The 17,679-nt window shown below is 51.0% G+C and overlaps 7 protein-coding genes across 7 annotated transcripts; 3 read left to right on the top strand and 4 right to left on the bottom strand.

Annotated features, from left to right (window-relative positions):
• Positions 1 to 254: 254 nt before the first annotated feature.
• sec66 (Translocation protein S66) lies at positions 255 to 1,091 on the top strand (the record flags this gene model as incomplete). The annotated part of the gene is made up of 1 exon (XM_064875031.1): positions 255 to 1,091. The coding sequence occupies one exon, from the start codon at positions 255 to 257 to the stop codon at positions 1,089 to 1,091; it is 837 nt and encodes a 278-aa protein (XP_064729431.1).
• A 139-nt stretch (positions 1,092 to 1,230) lies between these two features.
• On the bottom strand, positions 1,231 to 3,915 carry PMZ80_006618 (uncharacterized protein; the record flags this gene model as incomplete). The annotated part of the gene is made up of 1 exon (XM_064875030.1): positions 1,231 to 3,915. The coding sequence occupies one exon, from the start codon at positions 3,913 to 3,915 to the stop codon at positions 1,231 to 1,233; it is 2,685 nt and encodes an 894-aa protein (XP_064729430.1).
• Positions 3,916 to 4,112: 197 nt separating this feature from the next.
• ORC3 (Origin recognition complex subunit 3) lies at positions 4,113 to 6,430 on the top strand (the record flags this gene model as incomplete). Its single annotated transcript, XM_064875029.1, has 2 exons — positions 4,113 to 4,175; positions 4,226 to 6,430. The coding sequence occupies 2 exons, from the start codon at positions 4,113 to 4,115 to the stop codon at positions 6,428 to 6,430; spliced, it is 2,268 nt and encodes a 755-aa protein (XP_064729429.1).
• Positions 6,431 to 6,463: 33 nt separating this feature from the next.
• Positions 6,464 to 7,453, bottom strand: PMZ80_006616 (putative secondary metabolism biosynthetic enzyme; the record flags this gene model as incomplete). Its single annotated transcript, XM_064875028.1, has 1 exon — positions 6,464 to 7,453. One exon carries the CDS (start codon positions 7,451 to 7,453, stop codon positions 6,464 to 6,466), a length of 990 nt encoding a protein of 329 aa, XP_064729428.1.
• An 837-nt stretch (positions 7,454 to 8,290) lies between these two features.
• Positions 8,291 to 10,804, top strand: STT3 (oligosaccharyl transferase stt3 subunit; the record flags this gene model as incomplete). Its single annotated transcript, XM_064875027.1, has 5 exons — positions 8,291 to 8,423; positions 8,482 to 8,505; positions 8,578 to 8,658; positions 8,722 to 10,477; positions 10,525 to 10,804. The coding sequence occupies 5 exons, from the start codon at positions 8,291 to 8,293 to the stop codon at positions 10,802 to 10,804; spliced, it is 2,274 nt and encodes a 757-aa protein (XP_064729427.1).
• Positions 10,805 to 11,534: 730 nt separating this feature from the next.
• Positions 11,535 to 13,319, bottom strand: PMZ80_006614 (uncharacterized protein; the record flags this gene model as incomplete). The annotated part of the gene is made up of 1 exon (XM_064875026.1): positions 11,535 to 13,319. One exon carries the CDS (start codon positions 13,317 to 13,319, stop codon positions 11,535 to 11,537), a length of 1,785 nt encoding a protein of 594 aa, XP_064729426.1.
• Positions 13,320 to 14,242: 923 nt separating this feature from the next.
• On the bottom strand, positions 14,243 to 15,211 carry PMZ80_006613 (uncharacterized protein; the record flags this gene model as incomplete). The annotated part of the gene is made up of 1 exon (XM_064875025.1): positions 14,243 to 15,211. The coding sequence occupies one exon, from the start codon at positions 15,209 to 15,211 to the stop codon at positions 14,243 to 14,245; it is 969 nt and encodes a 322-aa protein (XP_064729425.1).
• Positions 15,212 to 17,679: the final 2,468 nt, after the last annotated feature.

The raw sequence follows: 17,679 nt of genomic DNA, 5'->3' as shown, positions 1-17,679 counted from the left end.
ATAAGCAATGCGGTCGAAATGCCCTCGAAATAAGGACAGAATGTCGTGGCCGACTCACGACTAGTACCAGTATTTGAACAAGCAGTCACATTCAGCACATTCACTCTTTCCTCTGCAAAACCACTCGAGATATTACGGCGCATAGCAACGTACTTTCCCAACAGTAGCAATATCTACCCACAGATGACCACAACATAACACAACCCTCTTTCACACTCAACACAACCCAGCACATCCACACTCCACCACACACAATGGACTACATCCGCGACTCCCTCCCCTCCCTCTCCAGCCTAACATCCCTCCTCATCCCAATAGCCTACCTCACAATCCTCACCGGCTCCCTCGCAACCTTCTCCCACATCTACCGCCAGCGCAAACTGCGCTCAAAACTCAACCTGCAGCCGTACTTCCCCCCACACACCGCCCGAAACATCTACCTCACCCTCCTCCACCAAACAGACACCCAATCCGATCTCAAGTCCGTGCCGAACTCAATCCTAATGGCCGCCCTCCAAGAACGCGCAATAGAAGACATCATGCGCATTCGTGAGATCCAAACAAGGAAGGGCCCGCTGAATACACTGTTGCAACGGGGCGTGGTGGGCGATGAGATCTGGCAGAGATTACTACGGGCTGAGCAGGAACTTGAGGCGGAGCTGAAGGATGTGGTTGCTGAGGCGAATGCGTTGGCGCCCCAGTGGGGGAATAATATTTTTCAGAGCGCGAATGAGATTGTGGTTAATAGGTTGACGAAGAGGAAGATTGAGGAGAAGAGGGTTACGCTTGAGAGTGAGAAGGCGGCGTGGGAGGAAGTGAAGGAGGCGAGTCGGAGGGAGTTGGAGGGGGATACTAGTCCAGCTGCGACACCGCTGAAGAAGGGCTCTGTTACTAGTGCTGCTGGGACAGGTACGGGCACGAGTGAGAGTACGCCTGAGAAGGTTAAGCCTAAGGCTGCGGCTGTGGCGGAGGGGAGTGATGAGGATGCTGTTATGGTTGAGACGCCGGGTGTTGATGGTGCGCAACCTGCTTCGACGCCTGATGCCGGTGCTGGGGGTGGTGGAAAGAAAAAGAAGAAGGGGAAGAAATGAGTGCAAATTTGGGATGTTGGTTGCAGTCTAGTTCTTGAGCGAAGGAGGGAACGGTGCGTGATCAAATGAGATGAGCGTTGTTGCTCTGAATATGTCTTTGTACAACTAGACTTCTACAAGTACCTGCAGAGCAGGACCGTCATGAGCCATGCGCTTTCAGGTCCACATCAATGTGACTAACGTTGACATGCATTATTCGAGCCGCATCCTTCAACTCTTTCCCAGGCTGCCCTCCATGCTTTTTAATCTTGTTCATCACCGTCACCAGAAACTCGGTCATGACATCGAGCCGCAACTTTTTCGCTGCAACCGATTGGACATCCTCGATTTCAGCCGGATCTACCTGTCCACTCTCGACCAGATCGATCTTCATGTTGGCTTCGATGGTCGCAACTATATCGGCGATGTTCTTGAGCATGGTCTGATCACCCTGCAGACCGCTATTCATCCTCCTCCTTCCTCCGCCCAGCGGCCTATCAGGAGCACTCCTTGGTAGAAGGCGAGCAACCATACCTGTGATTAGGCGTACGGAAACATCGTCTGGCGTCGCATTCATTCTCGAGTACAGGCCTTGCAAGGCACATATTGTGCCTGCTAAGTCAAGCTGAAGACAGAAAGACCGGACGATCTCCGTGTACAGTCCTCCTTCAACCCACTCCCGCGCCTTCCTCAATGGGTGGGCCTTAAGACCTCGAGTCCAATCAACAATTCTAGCGAACATTCGTCGATGACTTGATGTAAAGTCCTTCAGCTGGTCTTGCGGACCGTACCTGTGCCCTGCCCTGTTCGTTAGAGTGACGGCTTGCCACGCCAAGCTGAAAGTCTCCATGTTGGGTCGGACCTCTGATTGAAGGCTATTGTACAACGTCCAGAACCTACTCAGTGACTTTGACTCAAGTTCCGCCGAAAGCCACAGGTTCATGATGAAATTGCTTGGCATCAATTGAGCTGGTCCAATCATAACTCGGGTTAAGCTTTCGAAATCCTTCCACCTCTGCTTTTCTGCATAGAAGCTAAACATCAGTGCAAATGTCTCTCTGTTGGCCGCAGGTACGCGTCGCTCGAGCCGTACAGGATTCATCAGAGAGTTGTTGTTCTCTTCAAAAGGCATAACTTTGCGGAACATATCGCCAAACTGCCGCAGACTGCGATTTTGTGCTCGATCCGCGTTTATGTTGACCTTCATCTGAATCATCTCGTGCGCAAGCTTTACTGCCTTCTCACGAGACTTGGCACTCTTGTCGCGGAGCCATGCCCCCAGGATACCATTAAGATGGAGAGCGTCGGGCCTGATGTTGCGTTCGTACATAAGTTCCACCACCATAGCCGCTGCTTCAGTACGCTGTTGACCAAGCAACTTTTTGACCCATGAGGCGAAGAAAAACTTGTTTTGATATGACCTTGGTAGCACAAGCAGCATGGTCAGAGAGACTCGATTGATGGCACGCTCGACCTCTTCTGGATCACCATCCAATCGGACGTTGCCTAATATCTTCTCATAATTGTCCAGAGTACTTCGACCAGTGCCGGTGAGTCGAGCGATCATGTCCTTGAAGGCAGCCAATGCCATGGCGCCTTGTTTCGCATCGAGTAGGGCATCGCTAACTTTCTCGTACAGCTCTGGGGTCATGTCATCCTTCAGAAGCTTCCGCATTCTCAGGTACAAACCCCATGCCTTGTTCGCAGAATCTGCCGTCTTCATTTGGGCCCAACCAGAGATGACATGTATCAGAATAGTAGGTTCTGCACCCTTTTCAATCCCAGCAAAAGCAATCCTTTGCGCTTTTTGTGTTCGGCCGACAGACACATGTAGTTGAGTCCCAGTTGAATAAAAAGCCGACAGAAACTCTGACGTTGTATCGGACCCGAGTTGGGATTTCATCTCTTCCCAAGCAAACAAAGCACCCATCGTGTCATCGCTGGCATGCATTGCCCTGATGTACTCGAGACAGTGTGAATTGTCCATTGGCTCATCCACGGCACGCATGTCACGCCCAAGCATAACCAGATGTTGGGGGCGTTTCCCGAGGCGTATCTGTGACTGCCACAAAAACTTCCAGACTTTCTCAGAAACAATCTGAGAAAAGCCCGGAATCCTTTGTTGACATCTGAGGTACCACTTCCACAAATTTAGACCCTTTACGACATCGTCCTCGCCCTCTTTGGCAGCAACCAATGCTTTGTTGAAGCGAGCAGCTAGGGATTGATGCGCTCTTGGAATATGTAGCGTGACTCCTAGCTCTTCCTGGTCGCTGATATCATCGTCCTCCTGTTCCATCAGCCGGTCAAGCTCTGCCAGATCCAGAGTATCCTCTTCATCCTGTGGCACGACGCCCTCTTTTGCAAGAGCTTTGAGAAATTCCTCTCTTTTGTCTGGCGGAAATTGTTGCATGAACTCGCTTCGTGGGCCAAACGGACCTTCGCGAGCAATCTCTAGTTGCTTTTCGACATCCTGTAATTCCTGCCAGACTTCTTCGGCCTCATCTCTCAGTTCTTTGTTCGGCTCAATTTGTCTCCTTGTAGACTTGTCGGAGCCATGTTGCTCAAATTCTCGGACCACGAGATCATCGTCGTTTTGTGAAAGTAGCTGGGAAGGCGGGAGAAGACCATCACTGAAAGGGTTGAACGACCGGTCTGCGTCAGGAACATGGACCTGGGTCGGTTCGGGTGCTGAGGCTACGGCTCGAGGTCTGCGCACTCTACGGTCCTGTCGATACTCGCGGACGGGGATGAATGCCTGTAGACATCGTTGGTGCGGCCCGAAGCTGGGAGAATGACAGAACTGTTGATGCCACCGTCGAGACAGACGACAAATGCCTTGCATAGATTTGGCGGTATAGCTGCGTCGATTCCTCACAATGGCAAGCAATAGGTAGCTGGTAGATGTCGAGAGAAAGTGAAGGCAATGACATCGCTGTTGCGACTGCCATTTTTGTAAATTTCGGCCGGAGATCACCCGGGACCCCTTTCAATTTACGCGTTGTAACGCGTCGGAGTCATCAGTTACCTCCAACATCAGCAATGGACGAGGTTGAGCTCGAAGATCATGCTGAAGATGGGTTCCTGGAGGACACTTCGTATCAGGTATTGCCCAGCTCATTCCTACTTCTCCGCCGATTTCGCTGACGCACCAGGCTTGTTTTATCTTCAGGTCAGGGGATACTGGCTCGAAGGGAAGGCCAACCAAGAAACGTAAACTGAATGGAACAACAAGCACTGTGCCACATGCCTTCCCCAAGCTCTCGCAACAAAATGATTCAGAAACACTTGCGCAACGGCGATATGACCTGTCCAGTCGTTTCTGGAAAGCACAGCAATCAAATTTCACTTATCACGATGTTGACGAGGACAGCTTGGTCCAGCTAAGCAGCTACCTGACTGACGCCGCGAAAACCACACATCGAGATCGATTGAGGACCGCTCTGCTTCTTACTGGCCTGGATGGGGCCAATTACGATGCTGTACTTCGCAGAGTTTCCGCAGCATCGTCCAGACCAAGCTCGAATGTGCTTGTTAGTCTACAGACGCGGCAATGTCCCAATCTACAGACAGCTCTCAAGAACCTGATCAAAGGCGTCATTGTCGAGCATTCCAAAGTTGACGTCTATAACGATTTTCTAGCCAAGCACAAACGTCTGCTACCCTTGAACTTTGGCCTCGAACTTCTCGAACAATTCTGCCTGGACCACTCCGTCTCTCAAATCACAGTCTCTTTATCCGACGCGGAGACATTTGATAGCAATGTTACGAACGAGCTGATCCACGCACTCTGTTCGTGGAAGGGGCGCATCCCATTCACTCTTATGCTGGGCATCACGAGCACTAGGGAGCTGTTCGAACACCGAATTTCGAAATCGTGTCTAAAGTGTATGGAAGCAAGAACCTTCAACTTTGCGCCTCGCAAAGACATGATCAGTGATATCCTTCACGAAGCACAGGGTTATGACCAACAATCATCTCCGGTATTACTTGATTCAAGCATCATGTCCGTTGTGAGCGACATCAATCAAATGCAAGGAAAGTCTGCACAGTCGCTAAAAAGCACGCTCCGGTATCTCTACATGTCACATTTGTTTGCGAACCCTGTCGCATTGCTTTCAGAACCTGAGACTACAGCCTTCGACTATGAAAGCCAGAAGAACCTAGCTCAAGCGGTGCGAAATACCGAGTCGTTCAAAATCTTTTGTGAAAACCTTCTCGCAGAAAAGGACAAAGCTTCGAATTCGAAGGTGCGTCATCTCTTGGACAACGACAAGGTTCTACTTCAGGAAGTCAAGGACCGAGTTCAGGAAGGGCAAAGGGCATATGAAACATCACGACGAGTTATACATGGCTTTGCGGAATTGTGTTGTATTGCGTTCCGCGAAGAAGCCCAACGGCAGAAGTCGAAGCTGGACCTCGAAGCCCAACTTTTCCAGGCTATGGATGATCTCACAGATACTGAAGCATATGACGAGGTGGTCAGACGTGTACAAAGTCTGACACCATCTGTTTTACTGCAGGTACTCGGTGACTTACGACCAGAGACTGTTTCAATACTGGATCTTGGCGAAGCCATTGACGAACTGCAAACCCAGCTTCGATTGGAGCAGGGCCCTGACGGCACAGCAAAAGACGATGAAGATCCCTCGTTAGCAGACACAGTCGGTGATCGTATATCTACATCGACACCATCTACTCCGAAGAGAAGAGGCAAGAACATCAAAGCAGGTATGCCATCAGCCAAACCAGCAGAAAACACTGCAAACGCGGCCAAAACTCACCTCCTGACGGCACTGAAACATAAGTTGCGAACTTCTTCTTTGGATGTATCTAGCTTACTGCTACACGAAGCATATGTGCTGTCAGGTCGCACAACACGGTTCAAGCCTAGCTTCGAACCACATCCTAGAGCTGCAACCGAGCGGGCATTGTTGCGACCCTCTGACTATCTCGGCTGGTATCAAGGCCGGGACAACACCGACACCGATGGCTCAGCTGCGGAAGACGATGATGAGCCCAGAACCCAGCATGCAACCACGATGCCACCAGCTTCAATTCTCTTCACGCTCTTGCAAGAGGCACCCGCCATCATCAACGTACGTGATTTGTTCGATGCTTTTAGATCACGATTCGAGCCAGCACAGGAGATGAACGGAACAGCTCCTGACGAAGACGAAGAAGCAGAGCTCAAGGCTCATATGACACAGTTCTACCGAGCACTTGCGGAGCTGAAAATGGTGGGTCTAGTCAAACCCAGTACCGGTACACAAGTCAAGCGAGCCACGAAAGGAAAGAATGCAAAGTCGGGAACGCAGGATATTGACTTTGTAGCCAAGACAAGTTGGGCGGGATTATAATTTGAACGCCTATCCACCCCCAGGAGAATGCCTCTACCAAGCAGTCTGACCACCATCAATGTTTATCGAAGCACCTGTCATAAACGAACTACCTTGACTCAACAAGAATATGGCGACACTTCTAAACTCGTTGGGGCTCGACAATCGATGCAGCATAATCTCCTTGTTCCATGTCTCTTCCAGGTCTGGCTGCTCTTCGAAATTTGCTTTCACCATCGGAGTCAGAATGTGGCCAGGGCACAGCGCATTGACTCTAATACCATGTTTGCCCCATTCCATGGCCAAATTCTTGGAGAGCTGTATCACGGCGGCCTTCGAGGAGTTGTATATAGGCGACTGTAGGCCTTTATTTGCGATCTGACCAGAAATGCTAGCGATCATGACGATACTTCCTGGAGTTTTAAAGCGAATCATCTGCTTTCCGACTTCCTGTGCCGTCATAAAAGCGGCAGTATAATTGACGGCAAGCATATCCTCGACATCTTGCTGTTTGTATTCTAGGGCTGATGTAATCTTTTGGATACCCGCGGCGGCAATGACACCGTCGAGACGAGAGTAGCGTTCGGCTATGACAGCAATCAACTTTTGAAGGGCATACGTGTCTCGGATGTCGATTGAATGGTATTCGATAGCTCCGCCGGGGATTCGGTGCTCTTGTTTTTGGACACGGAGAAATTCTTCCTCTGGCTCTGGGAGACGGTCGAGGCAATGCACTGTGCGGAAGAAGTCAGTACCAATGGTCCCTCGTGCGGCATGGTGGGGACCCCAGGCAATCATACCTATTGCTCCTGCCTGATACAGAGCTTCGGCCATAGTCAGACCCAGGCCTCGGCCACCACCAGTAACGATCACAACATATTGTTGCACATTGAATTCGGGAAAGTACTTCAATGCCATTGATCTGACTTCGTCCTCCTTGGTAGGGGCTTCCAACTTCAATTCTACTGATCTGACATCGTTGGGCTTGGCTGCTGGTTTTGCTACCTCGGAAGCTGCCTGCTCTACTGCGGCGACACTACCCATGTTGAATATGATCTTGTGCTGTGTCGGAAGAGGTTAAATCTAGGGTGCTGTTGCTTGAGCGACATTTTTCACGGCTTGAGCATTCTTCTACTTATACAGGCTCAGGCCAAGTCTCTGACAACATATGTGGGCCATGGCTTATCTTGGATTTCGACGAGAGGTGCGAGCTACAACGTCCGGATCAAGTTCCTGACAACATATGTGGATCAGGGACTGGTGGGACTTCCCTTGGTCTTCAAGTTGGAAAATACAAGTACCTTAGGTGCGAGTGCGTGGACACCATGGACAAGACCTTGTCATTTTGACGTTTGTTCGCCTATGAATCCGAAGTACCTGTCGATCAAACTCTATTCGGAGATGCGACCCGTAGCAGGCGGCCAGTGAGGAAGGCAGGTCCTCGCCAGTGACTGCTCGTTGCTTTATCAATTAGCGGGCAATTACTGAAGCAGTAGAGCGTCCGCCTCCGTCTATTCCCCGTTGACACAAGATGCACACCGCCGCTCTATTGCCCAGCGCCGCCAGCGGCACCCACCAACTTCCTCAAGTGCTTGCTTTTTCGTCGTTGTGATAAAATTTCTATCGATAAGAGTCGTGGCGCTAAGCCTTGTGTACTCCGTACCATGTGAACCTTCTTCTCCAACACATGGACGCGCAGCAAGGCTCCGCCTCAGAATACGGCGGGCTCGAGAAACATGTCGTGCCAAGACTGCGGACCGGACTAGAGAATAGAGGACAGAACCGCAGATACTACAATCCATGAGCTGACCTCGTTGACTTCAACGTGCCATACTCACTCCGTTCTCTTGACGCCTTGTCGTCCATTCTGATACGGCCAATATGGCCGTTGCCACCACTGACAGCCCCTACATGAAGGGGTCGACGAGCAAGAACACACGTGGCCTGCTTCGTATTGTGATATTGTGTACGATAGCTGCTGCTGCCGTTACTGCTCGTCTCTTCAGTGTTATTCGTACGTACCTGCACAGGGGATTCCTAGCGGACACGACCCATACTGACCCAGTCTCTAGGATTTGAAAGCATTATCCACGAATGTAGGTCCTTCCTAGCCAGACGAAGACCACGATTCTATCCTCGAACTCTGTGCAACAACTAACATACTGCAGTCGATCCTTGGTTCAACTTTCGAGCGACGAAATATCTTGTCAAGCATGGCTTTTACAGCTTCTGGGACTGGTTCGACGATCGTACGTGCAGTTGAGGCTAGACATGGATAAGCAGAACGCAGGCTGACACTGGTTGATGAACAGGAACATGGCATCCTCTGGGACGAGTTACAGGTGGTACTCTTTACCCAGGCCTCATGGTGACCTCAGGCGTCATCTACCACATTCTACGATTCCTCTCCATCCCCGTCGATATCCGAAATATCTGCGTCCTCCTTGCGCCGGCCTTCTCTGGCCTGACGGCACTGGCAATGTACCTCCTCACCTCTGAGATGTCTGCTTCACCATCAGCCGGTCTATTGGCAGCAGCATTCATGGGCATAACTCCGGGCTACATCTCCCGCTCCGTCGCAGGCAGCTACGACAACGAAGCCATCGCCATCTTTCTCCTCGTCTTCACATTCTACCTATGGATCAAGGCGGTAAAGGTTGGTTCAGTCATGTGGGGAGCTCTCGCTGCGTTGTTCTACGGCTACATGGTCTCAGCTTGGGGTGGTTATGTCTTCATCACGAACTTGATCCCATTGCACGTTTTCGTGCTGATCCTGATGGGAAGGTTCAGCTCCAGAATATACATCGCCTACACTACCTGGTATGCTTTGGGGACGTTAGCCAGTATGCAAGTCCCCTTTGTCGGCTTCTTGCCCATCAGGAGCAGTGATCACATGGCAGCTTTGGGTGTCTTTGGACTTCTCAACCTTGTCGGTTTCTTCGACTACCTCAGAAATCAGCTGCCCGGCAAGCAATTCCAGACTTTGCTCCTAGCGCTGGGTGGCCTCATCTTCACAATCCTATTTGGTGGTCTGATGTTGCTGACTATAACTGGCGTCATTGCACCATGGAGTGGTCGTTTTTACTCCCTATGGGACACCGGCTATGCAAAGGTCCACATTCCAATTATCGCTTCAGTATCAGAGCATCAGCCGACAGCTTGGCCCAACTTCTACTTCGACCTCAACCTACTTATCTGGGCCTTCCCAGCTGGCGTTTACATGTGCTTCCTCAAGCTGAAAGATGAGCACGTCTTTGTCGTTATCTATGCCGTCTTCGCCAGCTACTTCGCCGGTGTCATGGTTCGGTTGATGTTGACTTTGACACCTATCGTATGCTGTGCTGCTGCTATGGCAATCTCGCATGTGATCAACACCTACACACAAATTGATAGTCCTTCCGAGGATACCGCTGCGAATGGTTCAGCAGAAGGCAACGGTTCGGTAAAGGCGGCCAAGGTTGCCTCAAACCCATCTCTACGATCTACCAGAGAGAAGCTTGTTGGCATTTACTCGACCGTCTCGAAGGCTGTTGTCACATCGATGACCGCCTCATTCCTACTACTCTTCGTGGCTCACTGCACTTGGGTCACATCGAACGCTTATTCTTCGCCATCAGTCGTATTGGCTTCAAGACTGCCAGATGGCTCCCAACACATCATTGACGACTACAGAGAAGCCTACTACTGGCTACGACAAAACACTGAAAAGGATGCTCGGATTATGTCATGGTGGGATTACGGTTACCAAATTGGTGGTATGGCCGATCGTCCCACTCTAGTCGATAACAACACGTGGAACAACACGCACATTGCAACGGTCGGCAAAGCCATGAGCTCCAGAGAGGAGGTCAGCTACCCGGTCCTTCGACAGCACGATGTCGACTATGTGCTTGTCGTATTCGGCGGTCTTCTCGGTTATAGTGGAGATGACATCAACAAGTTCTTGTGGATGGTAAGGATCGCCGAAGGTATCTGGCCTGAGGAGGTCCGAGAACGTGACTTCTTCACGGCGAGAGGAGAGTATCGTGTTGACGATGAGGCGACGCCAACGATGAAGAACTCACTCATGTAAGTTACACAGCATTTGATACAATAATCACTAACGCAAGCTTCAGGTACAAAATGTCCTACTACAACTACAACGCCCTCTTCCCGGCCGGCCAAGCTCAGGACCGTGTCAGAGGGTCGAGACTCCCAGCTCAAAGTCCTGAGCTGAGTACACTCGACGAAGCATTTACCAGCGAAAACTGGATCATCAGAATATACAAAGTCAAGCCACTTGATAATATTGGCCGAGACCACCAGAGTGCAGTGGCATTCGAAAAGGGCCACAAGAAGAAGAGGAAGGCGGGTGGTTTGAGGAAGAATGCTGTGAGAGTGCTAAGAGAGGATTAGCCCTTAGCGAGTGTCAAAAGTGTCTTTGGTCTTGTGCAAATAGAATATGTATCATATGAATGGATGGATCATTGACACAATGCACTTTTCCTGCTGAGCATGAGATAACACAACTGCCGAAGCCCTGTCACAAATTGTGAAGGAGAAGAAACTCTGGAGGACCATGGTGAAACGTTTTCATTCATGGCATTGTTCGCTTCGCATTCTAATGACGTGACAAGGCTACGACTTGTTGTGAGCGACGGAAGGCACAACTAAGCAAGTAGGAAGGTACGGCTATGGAGAAGGAAGGCACGACCGTGGAACAAACTTGTAGGCGCGGCCGTACCACGAGACAAGCACGACAAATCGTAGGAAGGCGCGATTGTATTCCCGTGACAAAGTAGGAACGCGGCCCCAAGCTAACGTGTAGAGAGAGAAAAGTGCGACTCTGGAGAAGAAGGCACGATCGACAGCGGGAAGGTACGACCATGGATTATCTATCATCTGTATTATGAGTGTCTAGAAAGCTCAGGTCCTCAACACATCGTCTCATCTCGGTAATCAGAAGTCTTTTGAATACTATCCAATCTCAATGGTTCGTTCGCCATGACTCCATCGCTAGTGTTGTGGTATTGAAACAAAGCATAAAAACGCAAATGTGTGGTTCAGGGACGCCCCAGTAGCATTACCGCATTGTTGCAGCATATCATAGCTGGTTTTGCCCTTCTCCTGCACAACAACAACACAATCACCAGGTACCTTGGGGGCCGAAAGGGTTCTCGCCTCGCCCTCGCCCTCGACCTGCTGGAGCACCACCACGCCCTGCGCCTCGACCAGCGACGTTGCCTCGACCTCGAAAGTTACCGCGGCCTCGAAAATTGCCTCGACCCCCGAAACCACCTCGACCCTGCATGTTGACCATGGCCTGAAGATTATCTTGGGCCCATTGAGCAAGATCCAGTGGCTGTCCTGCCCAGCCGCCAAAAGCAGCTTGCAGATCTTGTGCTGCTGCGCCAATATTAGCTTGCAGGGCTGCCCAATCGACAGCACCGGTCAGCAGATCCTGTGCTGCTGCGTCAATGGTAGTAGTAGCGGCCGGAGCGAGAGTGTCGTCGTCGTGTGGATCAGTGTCAACCCCCACTTGACCGCCTACCACTTCCAGCCCATTCGAACCCACCTCGTTCTCTTCACCACCCTCGAGGTCCTCCTTATCCTGATTATCCTCATCCTCACCCTCGTCCTCATCGTCAACATCATCAGCCTCACCATCACCATCTCCCCACCCAGGATCCCCGCCCCAACCACCACCATTCGCAATCCCATCCAAAATCTCCTGCTGAACCCCCGGATCATTCTCCTCCTCATCCACATCATCCACCCACGCATTCCGCCCATGACAATTACACGGCATACCACCCGTGTATGACCGTCCACACTGGTAGCAGAACTCATGACCACACTCGCACTGCATGTGGTCGCAGCCGTCTTCCTTCTCGATCATCTCCTTGCAGCTTGGGCAGGGCTTCCAGCCTTCGACGGTCATTAGATCTTTGTCCATCTTGTCGATGCGCGAGGGGCAGGTGTCGGGGGTGAGGGGGTCGTGGGCGGATTCGAGGCAGAGGCAGCCTGTGCATGTTCGGACTGGGATTGGGAGTTTGGCTGGGGTGGTGGATTCTGCGGTGGTTGCTGAGGGGGACGCCATGACTGGCGAGGGTGCTGAACCGGATGGAGAGGTCGAAGTCGAGGTAGAAGTCGAGCTCAAGTCCGAGGAAGACGCCGTAGCAGTGCAATCCACACACACCGCCCATCTCAGATCAGCAGTAAGCGTACTTTTCGGCAGATACTTGCTGCACAACTTAGTGCCACAATACACAGGTGCAACATCCGAAAACTCTGCCTTCACCGCCTCATACCGCTCCTTCACATCCGGCTCGAGAAACCCCACATAGACTTCTATATCGATAGGAAAACAACACCGCGGGGGATAATTCTTCTTCGACTCAAGACCAACGCGGACGTTCTCGTTGAAACAGGGAGGACACCGGACGTGACCGCAGCCTAGCCAAACTACGTTGCTGAATTCTCGCCAGTCGAAGATCTCTCCGCAGGCGCACTCTTGTGTTTCGGGGGGTCGGTCCTGGTCTGGGACTCTTTCGGTGAACTCCTGGAACTCCTCGTCGTTTTGGAGGGCGAGGGCGAGTTCGAAGTCGGCGATTTCTTGGGCGGTCATGGCTGTGGTGGAGTTCTCGGCGCCGGTGTCGGCATTGTGCTGGTCGAATAGGGCGGCGGCTTCTAGTTCTTCGGCTGTTGGCTCGTATGTGGTTGGCTGAGATGTTGCTTCGATCGTACCTGCGTCGGCCTGGGATGCATCTGGATTCTCTGGCGCGTTGTCGATTGATTGAGGATTGGCGGCTGAATCATCTTCTTGTGCGATATCAGTAAAGCCTTGCTCGACCGATTGTGGTGCGGCTGGCGCATCTTCATTTCTCGAGAAGCCGCCAGTCTGCGAAGTGTGAGTCTCGCTATCTTCCATGGTTGTGTTAGTGGTTGCCATCACGTCTATATCGATCAGATGAAGAGGTAGTTGTGGAGGCGAAGGTAGATATGTGGAAGGGTAAAAAGGTTGGCGCAACTGGGAGGAAAAGAAAGGTAGCTTATAAAGTCGTTGCCTGTCCATTGATTCAACACAACTTTGGTAACGAAGGTGTCGTCTCGTTGCTTGGCGCTTGCACTATGCAGTTACGTATCGGGAGGACGTCCAATGGCTATGCAGGAACGCGTTGGTCTGGTATCACTAAGCGGGTGTTTCTCGTGCTTCCAGCTCGCTATCCGAGTGTTGTCCCGAGTGACGATGCATCGAAGACATATTCTCGAGTAAAAAGTGCAAGGAGGTATGGTGAATCATATTTGTAAACGCCTTTGCAAGGTCTGGTTCGGCCTAGAGCCTGTAGTGCAGGTCAGGCAGAAGGCAGCACATGGGGGACGAGCACGTGACCGGTCAATCTCGAGGCAAGGCATATCTGGATCGTCGCGCAGAGGAGGCTGAGAAGGCGATGACAGGATGAATATTGCAGAGCCTATTGGTGACCCCTTCGAAGATGGCGACTTCAGAGAACTGGGCGTGTTTGAGCGTGCGATAGACCTACCTTCCTAACAGCGGCATGTTCTTCTCCGTTATAGGAAAATCTGGCAGATCCTTGCAAACATGCACCGGCGATGAATATTGACTTACAGCTTGTATCATAATCTTGCATACCTCAAGTTATGGCCGCAACTCTGGTATGGACTCACCATCGAGCGAGTGTAAAGACCAGTATCGAACACCTCGCTGTAGCATTTATTTTCGATATCGGCGTCGCAACGTTTGTCCGGGAACCTACGAGATTCGTTGTACGATCTTCCAAGCAGTTGCCCTATGCCCATGTAGGCAAGGTTACCTGTTGGCATGCTTCGTGTCTAGTCGTGATCCTCCTCGGTCGTGCCCGGACATCCTTCTATCTCTGCGTCAGGATACCTAAATTTGCACCAGAAACAGTAATGCCATTGATCTCGTAAGAAAAGTACAAGCTTGTCGAGCTTCTCGTGGGACTCGAGCGCCTCGAACTCTTCAAGCTCTTTATCTTCTTGATCGAGCTCGAGGTCGACCTCCTCCACCTGTGACTTGCGAGATAGTGCGATCTGGTCGACCTTTTCCTCGTCGGGATCATCGTATGTTGGTAGTCGTGATAGGGATTGGTCCATGTCATAACGCATGCGTCTTTCTCGCTCATTGAGTAGCCGCTTCTTCACAAGACCTCGCCAGAGCACGTTGTAGCTGCTCAAGGGTCTGCTGTTGGTTGGTTTTGCCGTACTCTCACTGCTCAGTTCTTCCTCTTCAAGGCGCTCAGCGACCTTCATGGCGCCATAGTATTGGCCTTCTCTACGCTTCTCTTCTCGTTCCTGCTGCTGTCTTATCCGGAACTCGTCAGCGTCGACTTTCTGGCGCTTTTCAGAATCTGCTTTCCTCTCAACCTCTTCACGGAACTTTCGTTTCTTCTCAGAGTCCGCGCCGATACCGCCGCGATCTTCTTTCATCTCTACACCGATAGGTTCTCGCAACCGCGTGTCAGGAGCAGAAACACCATTAGACGAGTTGTCCTTGCCCAGCGCACCTCCAGGTTTGTATCCCAAAGCCGCCATCATCTTGAATCCTTTGCTGGACTTGTCGAGGTCTGAATTGTTCAGCGCAGCCTCTCTCTTTGCGCGCTCTTCCTCAGCTAATTGCGCTTTCGACTTTGGCCTGCTTCGTTCTTCTGCTTGTCGGGCTAGTCTACGCTTCTTCTGCGTCAATGTTTCCTTTTTAGCATTTGTGTCCGGCTCTTCGAAGATCATCGTCAGGTAGTCATCCTCTTCGTCGGCCGCTTCGGGTTTCGAGTCGCTAGCCATTCTGCTGCAGACGCCGGGATGGCGTCGGGGTAACTGGGTGAAGAGCCGCCAGTTGAACTGAAACCAGATAGATTGGGGAGGCAGGCGTAAACACTGTGAGCGAAGGCAATTCGCGTGAGAGCGACTCAGAGGACTCCAATGATATAAGCTGTTCGCGGGAGTCAATTTCTAGAGGTAGCCTATATTGATCCTTGGACTCAGAGGTTTCTTATCAACAAATTCCTCCGATAAAACTTTTCGTGAGAGCTCTTGAACTACCAAAAGCTGACCGTCGCAATTGCAACTCAATTCATATCTGATACACATGCTGAACAGTAGGAGACACCGAGGCAACCACCTCGTCATACATAAATAATGCAAGCATTGAGGTCGAGGAGACCACTGACCACCATCCAACAACCGATCCCAGCACATGCGTAACCTATACAAAAGATGATGAACTTCATACCAGAAAAATGCTCCAAAATTGCTGAGTTTCGACCATCGAAATCAGACGAGGTTCTTGTTTTCTCGCTCGAGCAAACGAAGACCTGTGACGCAGTGGTTAGGTTTGTTGCCTCACCACTATCGTCGCCTATATTGGAAGCTAATATCTTCCTTAGCGTGTCGTGTTAGTACCTCACATGCCTATATCTATAGTACATCATTACTAACACTTTACCAGTCTTATAAGCATTGGCTTCAATGTCAACACTTATGGCTCATTCGAGTTATGCGAAAGTCGCGAGTTCGACTCTCGCCAGGTCTACGTGACAAACGCTTTTTTGCTCTGCAACCGAGTAACTGTGCCAAGTATTGAAGGTATGCTCGTACTTATGGGAGGTCTTATTATTTTAAGGGGGTAAGAGGGTGAAAGGTCCGCAGCTGAGGACGGCGCACGTCGTGGAGCTTTCCGCATATACGGAGTGACACCCGGAGAAGCAAGGTGAACACCCACCCCGCTCAGATGTGAGGAAACTTTCGTTCAGGAGCGCTCACGTCGGTCTCTCCGGAGCGTGCCCACCAAGAGCAGCCTTATCGGCTCTGAATGGTAGCCCGCGCTGTTCAACGACACTTCCCCCGACCGTACCACTTCGATTGTGGGAGAGCACGTAGTATCATGCGGATCCCCGGGTCGTTCTAGGCTCATGCGATCGTCGCATGGTTTAACGATGCGTGGTACGAGGCCACTACTTGTTCAGGTGGTATATGACGCCCGCGAGCATCTTCCCTGGTCCAAAAGGATGTCGGTTTTTCCTGAAACTGACCGAGACCAACACGTTACCGCAGCGTGGGATGGTAATCCCAGAACTCGCAGCCCACAGCAAGTTGCTGGGCTCGCACGGAAATCCTTAAACGGTAGTGTCCTTCAATGCCGGTAGGCCTTACCTTAGACTAGAATTCTAGAGACTGCTATGCTGGTCGAACACTATACCAGTACTAATATTGTACGATGATTCTTAATAAGCCATCAGGTGGCATACAAGCGCGATCCTTTTCATGTGAGCCTGAGAGCGAGGATGGCTGCAGCCACTGACGATCATCGAACAGATCTCCGGTGGAGAAGCTTGAAAAGTCCGATGCTTGGCAAACGGCAACTAAATGAGCTTCCCCCCGAGTTTTACTGCTTATCTTGAGTTCTAGGCCACGACATGTACCACGTCTCTCATCCATGAGGAGGCCAGTACCGTTGTGAACTGACGTTCGACGTACATATATGTCTGTTGTTGCGACCGTGTTTCTAATCAGGCACCGAGGCAAGCATAAACTTTAGCTTGCGCACCAACGAGTTTTGGGCAATTGATCAACTCCGTCGGCCCTATCAAACACACTTTCCGTGCATTCGGTAAGAGGACGTGCATAATGATGATCGCATAGTCCGACAGCATGTCCACTCAAGAGATACGATACCAGGTTGGACTTCTGTCAAAAGGTAAATGTACGATGGCTCATTTGGCTTCTGACTGCTCTTGGTACGCTAGTGAAGTTATCGCTGTGCCAAACGATGCACTTTCAAACAACGGTGATTAATGCTGGAGTGTAGAGTTCAAGCTGCAGAAGAATGCCTCCTTCATCATCACGAACGAATTCTTCATCATCACGAACGAGTGGTACTTGTCAGCAATATGTCAGTTCTGGCCTCTGCTGGAGAACACTTGCTGCAACCTGGGGCAGCCGTCGATGCAACGGATATCAAGTGCAAACAAGCATTGAGCTTCTCCCATGCAAGACTGGCCTTATGATGCTTTCTACAGGTCGCCTAAGATCCAGTGACACATTGTGACTGGCCGATCAGTACGCCAAGAGCGGAAGTATACTAGTCTATCACTGAGTCCGGTCACGATCGCCGGATCCCCTCTTACCTCACCACGTTCGTGCCCTGGGGAATGTGGAAAGGATTGTGGTTGAGACATCGGCGAACATACCACCGATAGACGAATGACAAACGAGGCTGTTAGCCCATCTATCGTTCATACAAAACACGGTAC

Source organism: Knufia obscura (assembly GCF_036327395.1).
Source record: "Knufia obscura strain CCFEE 5817 isolate CBS 148926 chromosome Unknown scaffold_7, whole genome shotgun sequence".
NCBI lineage: Eukaryota > Fungi > Ascomycota > Eurotiomycetes > Chaetothyriales > Trichomeriaceae > Knufia > Knufia obscura.
The sequence above is the reverse complement of the archived record's forward strand: the minus strand, read 5'-3'. Positions and strand labels throughout refer to the sequence as shown.